The following is an 11,060-nucleotide window of genomic DNA, read 5'->3' on the forward strand; positions in this document are numbered from 1 at the left end:
GCTCGCCTCTGTTCTCAGACTGCTGCCCTCCTCCTGATTCTGTCAGGGGAGAATACTCCCTGAATTCCTCTCAAATCAGGATCAGCCCTGACCTCTGTATGAGATGGTACATGGTGTTTTTACCTGGCTTTCCCAGCCTGCTGCCTTGCTTTATGACCCACAGTAACTCTGGAAGAATCCAAGGAAAATCCTTCCAACTATTTTAGCATTAAAGCAGGAGGCAAAGATTAGTTAGCAACACACACATTACCACAGCAAATCCAGTGGTGTTGGACTTCCCAGCCCTGAGCCTGCAATGTCAGCTATTTGGTGTCTGAATATTTGTCAGAATTAAGTCCCATTAGAACACAGGGCTCTGTGTGCTTTGGAGCTCACAGGAGGCAGGTGGAGGTGGGTTTTTTCTTTTCTTAATAAGCAGAAAAGCTCTAGCTCTAAAATTAAAAAAAAAAAAAAAAGTTATCAAAATGTGATCTGCATTTAGCCAACATGAGCATTATTTATTATCGCAGCAGTGCTCCACACCTGGTTATAATGCCTTCCCACTTCCTTAGTTTTTCACTAACTCCTTCAACTTCTCAGATGTGTTGGTGCTTAAAACCACAGGAAGGACAAGGAAATGCTTGTACTCCAACTTAAACACTTGCCAGGAAGATTTATAAGGTTTTTAAGTTAACAGTTTTCCACAGTTCAGAGTCAAGAGAATAACATGTGATTTCAGATCTACTTCAGAAGCACAGCAGAAGTATTTGATGTGCAGTTCTGTGAGACACACCATAAGGAATTTTTTGGAATTCTACTTTAATGTCCTTCCAGCACACGCTTGAACACAGCAGAGCCCTCAAAGCTACACAGCCATCATTAGTTCAATGAATCATTTGTGGTTCTCCTTGTAATTGCACCTCCTTCAGACCTCAATCTCCTCATGTCAAGTGATGGGATTCAACAGCCATTCAGGAACTCATTTCCCTTTTTGAAAATATAGCTGCTTTCTGGCAAGAGCTTTAAAAAGCTGTGCCTGCTCTGGACCAGATCTGAGGCCAACACCAATCCAAAGATGCACCACGGGAACACAACTGCACATCATCACACGTAGAAAAACTGCATCACTTTTTGTAGGGCTCAAAACCAACGAGACAACCAAGACCAAAACTGATAGTCAGTGTAAGCTCACAGTGTTCACACACCTCACTAGTTTTCTGCATCCTCATCCTTATTTCCACATCTAAAATTTGTGCTCATCTCTTCAGAACGACTGAAAAAGTCTGTTACTTAAAACATAAGGTAGGGGCAGGTACAGAAGACACAGCATTCAGTCAGGATACAAACAGGACTGGTTAAGAGTGACAAAACAAGACCTATAACGCAGAATTAACACAAAGGTAATGGTAGCAGGAAGAGGCCAAAAGCAAACCCATGAGCCCACGCAGGGACTTGGGCAAGTGAAGTTCTTGCTGTGTAGTGTTCCTACAGGGGTGTTTGGTTATGGGCACTACAACATCAAATGTGACAGATCCAGAGCTGGCAAACACCACAGCTCCAAAGGGCACTGTCAGCACACCCTAAAAAAACTGCTCCAGACTGGTGTGAAGGAAGTCTTACAAGCACTGCCCGCTGCCAGACAAAGCTGCTCTTGGTGGGGGGTTATATGAGATACAAATAACAGGGAACTACACAGTCTTTCCAGCAGAAAGACCATCTTTCCTTATTGACTCTTTCTCAGAGTTTGTCTAAGTCAGTATTTATTCAAAAGATCAGAGCCCCAAACTCCAACTGCTCCTCTGACCCAGCGTGGGAACTGAGCCACGGGGCAGAAAAGAACACAGGGGTTGCAAGTCCCACCTCATTAGTAACACTGCAGCACTTCAGAGAGTCCCTTAAGCCTCTTAACATCACCTTGGGCAAGGGAGCATTAGTCCATCTTAGCTGTTGGAATGACCTGGGAACACCAGTTAAGCAATGGAAAATGAGATGATGCTCAGAAGAAAGGACACAAAAAGGAACCAGGGTCTTATGGAACCAAGAGCATCAACAGAACCAAAGCAAAGGCACTTCTGACCTTACAGAAGCACCAGGTTGCAGAAGCAAGCAGCACATGCTGATTAATAACCTGAAGCATATTCATGTTTATCATGCTGCTGGATGACAAACCAAGGGCAAACCAGTAAGTCTCTCTCCATAAGTGAGACTTCAGTCTTTAGCTAACAAGGCCTTTTCTTCACTCAGTTAAGAGCATTCCCTAATACCGCACAAATCTCCCAAATGAAGCACCAAGGTTGATTTAGTACAGCTTTTGGGCAGAACAGTCTCCAACCTACCAGAGACCACTCAGTCTGCACAACACACCTGCATCCCTTAGGGAAAACTGATAGTACACTGCAGAAAAACCCAGCCCCAGGGGAACAGCCAACCTTTTGGGCTACCACTGGAATTTTACACAACTTCAGCAATTATTTCCTCCTAATTCCTCCTCCAACAAACACTGAACAAGGATACAGCTGGGCATGGATACAACTGGGAAAGATCACTCACGTTGTGGTGTTTCACTGGAGCAGCACTTCCCTCCCACTCAGTGTTTAAAGACAGTGTGTCACAGAGAAGTGAAAGCAATATTCAAATACAACACTTTCCATCCACTCTTCTGATTTCCCCCCTCACTATTTAGTAGGAAAGGGGAAGTAAAATATTTAAGAGTCAGTCTTTGTTTTCATATTACTCAGGGGAGTATATAGCAAGAGTTATGTAAAACTGTTTTAAAAAAAGAGACACTCACTGCTGTAGTTGAGTCTTGTCCATGTACAACCCTGGGTCCCTACAGTAGTTTTTACACTTCACCCACACACCAGAGCCCCCCAAACACAATTGCCAGCACACTCTGAATCCCCCCTCTGTGCCATGTTCCCCAAAATGCAGTGTATGAGTGGTATGCACCTTCAAAGAAAGAAACCATGAAATTATAGCTGTGTTCTAATTGACACATACTCTGCTCATGTTGCTTTACCTCTGCTCACTTGGACCACCTGAAGTATCTAAGCATGCACCCAAGGGACTGATTACCCTGGATTGTCACTTCTGACTGCTGAAAAATTTGGGTTTATTTATTAATGCCATCCAGAAGAACTTTTTCCCCAGGGAAGTTCTTGCCAGGAGTACTTACAAAAGAAAAACATAAAAGTTCGCTTCGCTCCTGACTTCCATTCATCTGCATCCTGGGTTATACAGGGCAGCAGTGCAAGTTTCTGAAGTGTGTACATTAAGCTCATGTAAATAATAATAACATCCCAAAAGCTCCAGCACTGTGAAATGTTTACTATGTACCACTTCTTTCAGTGTAGATCAGTGGAATGATTTCTGCTACAACAACTTTCAGAGAATGGGCAGAACTTTCACTTCTGTGGTCATCAATGATCTCGTTATCAGATACTGATATCAGCTTCCCATTCCTTTAAAGGGAAGGACCATGGAATAAGGGTTTAAACCCAAAAAGGGCAGTCACAATCTCTGACTGGGGTCTGTGAACTGAAGGCACAGGAAATATGGGGTCACCTGGTCTGGCCCCATTCACAGCTGTGCACAATGGCACATTTACCCCTTCCCCCCTCAGCACCTTCACCAGGTCTATCTCCCTCCCTCACATGCACCTTCCCAGGCACCCCCAGCTCGGTGCTTTCCTGTCTCCAGACAACCACATGTGAATCTGTCCTGGCCAGCAATTAGCACAGCAACGCTCACCAGATCATTTGACTGCAGCATGACTGGCTCTCTGTGCTCAGCCTGCATTTTTCTGTCCAAGCCCTTCCATGGGGGATGTAAGAGTCTGAGAGGCTTGGCTCTCCCACCCTCCACTGCTTTGAACTGCTCATAATGACAGGATTGAATCCAGAAATCCCTACCTTATCATGACACTCCTGGTCTTCCTGCATTGAGCAACTGGGAAGAGATATTCCTAAGGAATCTCTGCTTCTGGAGTGTAATTATTTCCCATCTTTCAGTTCTGTTAGGATCACTCCTCCAGCAAAAGGAAACAGCATTCTGGCACAATTACTAATGGATTCAAATGGGAATTTTATGCTTACCCAGATGCATTTCTTTACAGCCATATCCTCTATTTCTCCCTCTTGAAATGCAGAATACAACAGCAAAAGGCATTCTGCAGCCTGCTTGCCCTGCCACCAACAAACAACTTAAAGAAGAGGTCAGTCAGTTTGACACAAGGGGCAAAAGGTTCTGGATGTGACTTTTCACTCCTGCAAAAGTGTCCCTAGCAGGAGTTTTGCTCTCTAATCAATGTGAGTGTCACTGGAATAATTAAACCCAGACCAACATCCTCAGTACTTCAGCCCTTTAAGTGTCACTTCAGTCATTAAAAGCACTCACCTCAAGTTGAGAATTTGGGCTTTAGAGAGATTTATAGCCGTGACTCAGACCAACCTGCTCTCATCCTTGGAGTAAAAAAATGCAGTGCTGGGTGTTCCAGAGAAACTGCTACTGAAACAAATCACAGAGCTGATTTCTGTGCTGCCAGGTAGCAAACCATTACCTTGACTTACACAGCACCCCAGAGCTCAGGCCAGCCACATTCTGGCATTCCAGAGGTGGCACAACAAACCAGGAATGACTCCTCCATTCCTTCTCATGGTTCTGCAGTAAAACAGCTCGAGTGTGCTGAGCGCCCTCGAGGTATCCTGCAGTCCAGTAACAGAGTTTTGAGCTCAGACACCGCAGTGGGAGAGGGGTGATCTGTTATCAGTGGGTTAGCAGCAGTTGTGGAGCCTCTGGGTTTGGCTGCAGATACAGCACAGGTCCCTCAGCACAGGGTCCCTGTGTTTGCAGAGCACACAACAATCCCTCGGCCTGTCACAGCCTCACACTTGCTACAATCAACACATGAACATCCTAGATGGCTCCAACCAAATATTTACTCAACTGCAACATCCTATACTTGATGACTCAGGTTCTGCTCCTACAAACTCCTGGAACAGTTTCTGCTCCTAGGAGAAAAAGCCTCTGTTTTGGTCTCACTTTCACAAGTGAAGTCCAGTGACTAATAGCTTGGGCTTCCCCGGGCAGCATTTACTTGGTTCTTGCACAAGCCTGGGAAAGAACAACACCAAAACTTCAGCAGGGAGAAGGCCACACTGGATCTCCTGGAGGATCCCCTGTTTCCTGTAAAGTTCATGCAGAGCAGTGCTCATGTTTACGTTCATTACCACAGAACAGGCCCGCATTTCAGAAGGAGTACTTGCTCTCCAATCAGGGTCAGGCAGCAAAGAGCCACCTCCACACCCTCCCTTTGCCCCCCAGGGGATGTCTGGTAATACATGTTCATCCCAGGAGCAGTTATAGCTCCACTCCCGGTTGACATCTATTGATTTCTCTCTAGAAACTCTTCATATTCCCACCTGGTCACACACAGCTCAAGTAACTCAGATAATATCTCTGCCTCATCATAACAGTGATTGCACCGAGTCAGTGAACCCAAACACCGAGTGCAGACTCACATCTCAGTGTTTCTAAAGAAAAGCAAGACTCGGTTAATTATCGCCCCCCCTCCAGCACTCCTGCCCCAGCTCCTGTGCAATAAGTCCTGCCTGCCAGAGGGGAAAGGGCACAGCCTGGGCTTGACAGGGATTGCTAAAGCCCCAGGCCGGGCCCAGGCTTCCCGGCTTACCCTCGCTCCCAGTGCTCTCCCAAACTACCACGTGGGACGGCTGCCCAGGGAGCCAAAAGCCAGCAAACAGGAAAAACAGAGCTGGGAGAAGGAAGGATGTGATGGGGAGGGGACGCTGCACCGCTCTGCAGAACACACGGCGTGTGTTACCCCGGCTCACTGCCCGGCCCGCTGGGAGAGGGGAGAGGAGCGCCCCGGGCACTCCACAACTCAGGGAGCACCCCCGTGCACCCCAAAATTCAGAGAGCACCCCTGTGCACCCCAGGACACTTCAGGGAGCACCCCTATTCGCCTCAGGACACCCCACAACTCAGGGAGCACCCCCGTGCACCCCAGGACACCCAAACACTTCAGGGAGCACCTCCATTCACCCCAGGACACCCCTATTTGCTCCAGAACACCTCACACCTCCGGGAGCAGCCCTACTCACCCCAGGGCACCCCTATTCACCCCAGGGCTCCCCAGATCTCCGGGAGCACCCCCTGTGCATCCCAGAACACCCAACAACTCCGGGAGCACCCCTATTCACCCCAGAGCACCCCCCTCCACGGCAGCCCCGCGGGCCGCCCGCAGGCCCGGCCGTACCTGCTGCGAGGGCAGCTCCACGTGCAGGGCGCGGGCGGCGGAGCCGGGCGGCAGGGCGGCGGGGCCGGCGGCCGAGCTCATGGTCACGGCGGGTCCCCGCGGAGCCGGGGCCGCCGGGCTGTCAGGGGTTAATGGCGGCGGCGGCGCCGGCCCGGCCGCCGCTCCGGAGCCATATTACCGCAGTGCCGGGGGGCGGGGCCGGCGCCGCCGCCCGCCCCGCCATTGGCCCCCGCGCTGAGGGGGCGGGACCCCGACCGCGTCTCCGAGCCGCGACTGGATGAGCGCCACGTCAATCATCGCCCCGCTCCGCCGGGCCTGTCAAACCGCTGGAACGGCGCCGGCACCGATTGGAGCGCCCGCTTCCGGAAGGCGGGGCAGAGGCCGGAGGGGCGGGCGGTGATTGGAGGGAAGCGGATTGATTGACAGCGCGCCCTCCGTCACGTGTGCGGAGCTGTTGTCATCACGTGGGGGGCGGAAATACTTGGGCGGGCGAGCGGGGGGGGGCGCGGTCGCCATGGCAACGGCAGCGGCTGGGGGACCGGGCCTGGGGGGACCGACCTCGGGGACAGCACGGAGACCTCCTCTGTGTCATGGGGACCCCCTCCTGTCACATCCCCCTCCGGGACAGCACGGGGACATCATCTGTGTCGTGGGGACCACCTCCTGTCACATCCACCTCCGGGACAGCATGAGGACCTCCTCTGTGTCACAGGGACCCCCTCCTGTCACATCCCCCTCCGGGACAGCACGGAGACCTCCTCTGTGTCATGGGGACCACCTCCTGCCACATCCACCTCGGGGACAGCATGGGGGCCTCCTCTGTGTCATGGGGACCACCTCCTGCCACATCCACCTCCGGGACAGCACGGGGGACTCCTCTGTGTCACAGGGACCCCCTCCTGTCACATCCACCTCCGGGACAGCATGAGGACCTCCTCTGTGCCACATCCACCTCCTGCACAGCATGGGGACCTCCTCTGTGTCACAGGGACCCCCTCCTGTCACATCCCTCCGGGACAGCACGGAGACCTCCTCTGTGTCATGGGGACCACCTCCTGCCACATCCACCTCCTCTGTGCCAAATCCACCTCCTCTGTGTCACATCAACCTCCTGCACGGCACAGGGACCTTCTCCGTGTCACATCAACTTCCTGCGGAGCACAGGGACCTCCTGCATGCCACATCCACCCCCTCCTCATCACCCTGACCTCCTGCACAGCACCCCGGCCTGCCCCACTGCACATCAACATCCTCCACATCGCACCCACCTGCCCCACATCACCCTGACCTCCTCCACATCACCCCGACCTCCTCCACATCACACCCACCTGCCCCACTGCACATCAACCTCCTCCACATCACACCCACCTCCTCCGCACTCCGGCTTCCTGAACATCATCTCGACCTCGCCCTCCTCACCCCAGCCTGGCCCACATCAGCCCAACCTGCCCCCCATCACATCCACCTCCCTCATGCCACCCTAGCCTGCCCCACCAACCAACCCAACACCCCCCCAGCCCACCATCAGACCACCCCATCCCACCCCGCTCTGTGCCAACTCACCCCACATCACACCAACCCTGATGCCCCCACGCACCAACACCCACCACAGCCGTGCCCCCCCCAGCACCTCCCTCCATCCCACGCTGCCCAGGCAGCATCCAGTGCCCGTCCCCAGCTGGAGCAGCACCATCCCCACGTACCGCACGGCTCCGGGCGCGCCAGCGCTGTCCCCGCGCCCCGACGGTGCCACCCGTGCCCTGCAGCGCCTGCCCGGCGTAGGTGGCTGTGCTGGAGACGCTCATCCCCATGGCAGTGCCGGGCACCAGCACACCTGTCCCTGTGCTGTGGGAACACCTGTCCTGTCACCCCTCACGCGCCTGTCCCCCGTGTGCCGCAGCACCGGAAAGGCCTGTTCCTGCCGTGCCGGGAGGCTCTGGAAAGGCTGAGTGTGCCATGCAGTGCTGGAAAGCCTGTTCTCTGCTCCTCCTCTGCTCCAGCCCTCCTGTCCTGCAGCTCTCACACCACGGAGAACAGCCCTGGAAGCCCACCAAGCCAGCGTGCACCTGGGTTTGTCATGCCCCTGCTGCAGTGACTCGAGTGGTAACAGCATGGCCTTTGGCATTTGGGGCTTGGATATTCAACAGTGAACACATTAAAACCAGGAAGAATAATGGAAACAGGAGGGGAAAGCCAGGATCTCTAGAGTTCACTGGCCATCCTTGCAGGATCCTCTTCCATCCTCCCTCCTTCCCTTGCAGCTTCTCTGCCTTTTTCCAGAGTGTTTCTAGGAGTTGAAACAGAGGTGCTAAACTCTTCCCTTGGGTGATTCCCAGTGACACATCTGTGTGGACATCTTTTACTAAATGGTTTGATTCTACATGTAGGCACCCAATAAATTCAATACCTCAAGCTTAAGCTTTTGGCACTGCGAGCCTGGAGTTGTGTGTGAGTTCTGCATGTTGGTGTCTCTGGTGGGGAAAATTGATTAAAAACAGTGGCCTTTTCATTTGAAGATCTTCTGGAAGCCAGTGCACCTCCATTTCTAACTTCTGAAGAAAAAAACTCCCCACTATTTCCATATTTTCTATAGCAAAGTGTGCTATTTTCAAGTATCCAGGTCCCAGAGCCGTGTTGTTGAGATCAGAAGGCTCAAACATAGTAATTTTGGACCTGTTGTATCAGTTTGATTCACCTCCTGGTTTCTGGTTCATTACAAGACGTGTTCCTTCCTTTTGAACTGTCCATCTTCACCTCAGAGGATCGAAACTTGCTTTTTAAGATGAAATCTGGGGGAGGTTCTTTGCCCAAGGTGTGAAAAATGCATTCAGAATGACAAGATTATCACCAAGAAGTTTGGAGAATGCTTTCTGACTTTGAACCTCTTGAGCTGTGCTTCCTCCACTGAGGAAAACTGGTTCTAGCTCAGAATTAGACAGAAAGTCAAAGAAGACCACAGCTGTAAGAACAGTTTTTCTGGAGATAAATCACTAAAAACAATTTATTGAAGATGCCACTGCTGGTTGTTTGCCCAAAATACACAAAAGAAAAATAGAAACCTGTTCTTGGATAAAATATGACTTTTCTGTGACTGACTTTCCTCCACTCTTTCCCTTCCCCTTATATAAAAACTGTGTTATCAACTTTATTCTCCTCTTAAATCCAAAACACAGCCCCACACCTGCTACTAGGAAGAAAATATGCTGTATTTCAGACCAAACCAGGCCACTAACCCACACAGTGAATTTAAAGTCCATAGGACAGTACCATAGTGGGGCTTTCCTATTTTTATTCATTTCCACAGGACCGGATGATTACCTCAAACCTTTCCTAAAACAGTCACATTTAGAAAAATCAAATAAGTTACTTAACACGCAGCTCACCTGCCCCGTATATGGAGATTGCATTTCCTCTGCTGCTTGAAGCAGACTGAGAGCTCTAACCCATAATTCAGGGACTAATAAGCAGAATTCCCCCCAGAGGAAAATTCAAATATGATTTTGTAGCTGTGGAGCTGGTATAGCTCCAAAGAAGTCCCTGCAGATTTCCAGCTAAAGCTTTGGCCTCATTCTAAATTTCAGATTTATCTCTAGGTTCTGCTATCTTAGCATGATAAGGAACCATTGCTAAGGGTGTTATAAAATGAGGCGTTTCTGGGGCTGAGGTTTCAGATTTACCACTGATTTTCATGAGTTTGGAGAGGTTTAGTCCCTGCCTTGTGTAGTTCACCAGTCAACTCGAAGAGAGCCATTAAAAAAGCCAGATCCTGTCTGAATTGTAACAAAATAATAATCCCTTTTGGGCTTAAAATAATTAATTAATAAGGGTTGTTGGGTTATTTTAGGCAGAATATTTGCAAGCTGCAGCCGGGGAGTGGCTTCTTTCATCCCTGTTTCCTGAGCAGTCACTGCAGGCAGCGATGCTGGAGCAGAGCTGCCCAATTCACCGTGTACCTGGCCTTAGTGGGACCCTGTGGAATTTACTGATGCCCCGAGGAAACTCCCATTTGAATTTCTGAACCACATTCAAAGGCCGGCACTTATCTGTCTGCGTCGTTCTGGAGATCACAGCGTGACCTTTATTGTGTCCCCGCGGGTGTTTCCTGAGGTGTGTTACCAGGAAAGACGGAATTCCCGCGGCTGCAGCAAGTGCAGGGATGTTCAGAGTGCTCCCGCATCCGTGACCTCCCAGTCTGTCCAAGCTAATGATCCTAGAGGGGAGGGATGGGGCATGCGGAGGGACCTGGACAGGCTGGAGAGGTGGGATTGTGTGAACCTCAGGAAGACCAGCCAGTCCAAGTCCTGCTCGTGAGTCTGGGCAATCCCAAACACAAACTGGGCAGAGAGTGGACTGGGAGCAGCCCTTGGGAGAAGGACTGGGAGTGCTGGTTGATGGAAAGCTCATCGAGAAATATCTCGGGTTGTTCTCAAACCGAGAAGCTTTTGTGAGGTTCTTTGAACGTTTATAGAACTCGTTAAACTTTCTCCTGGTGAAAGCTTTTCTTTATGGCCACAGTGATGAGGTAATAACATCCTCCTGAAGGCAGTTTTTACAGCCCCCTGCCACTTGACCCCCCTCCTGCTCTTTTGGACAATAGGCTTTTGTTTGGATGTTTTAACAAGCCAATTCAAACAACTTCTAAACCAATTGGCAACCCTCCCCTGCAGGAATAAACATACAGGTTTACCTACTCACCTTACACTGGTGGGTGACACTCCTGTAGCAAAGCTGAGTGCAATATCCCTAAAATTTGCCAGTATGTTAGATCCATGCATCCATCATCCCCTGAAAACAGGGCAAATACAAA

General features: G+C 50.7%; 2 protein-coding genes across 2 annotated transcripts in view; one reads left to right on the forward strand and one right to left on the reverse strand.

The window, feature by feature from the left end:
* The window catches only part of UVRAG (UV radiation resistance associated), a 62,765-nt gene extending 56,340 nt beyond the window's left edge, over window positions 1-6,425 (reverse strand). The window contains exon 1 of the mRNA XM_050331844.1: window positions 6,254-6,425. Within this exon, the coding sequence (XP_050187801.1) occupies window positions 6,254-6,334 (81 nt within the window). The 5' untranslated portion in view covers window positions 6,335-6,425. The remainder of the gene's footprint in view (window positions 1-6,253) is intronic.
* Window positions 1-11,060, forward strand: part of WNT11 (Wnt family member 11) — a 202,779-nt gene that overhangs the window by 164,657 nt on the left and 27,062 nt on the right. The window lies entirely within an intron of this gene.

Source organism: Myiozetetes cayanensis, unplaced genomic scaffold, assembly GCF_022539395.1.
Source record: "Myiozetetes cayanensis isolate MyiCay16 unplaced genomic scaffold, myiCay2020 scf5-8, whole genome shotgun sequence".
NCBI lineage: Eukaryota > Metazoa > Chordata > Aves > Passeriformes > Tyrannidae > Myiozetetes > Myiozetetes cayanensis.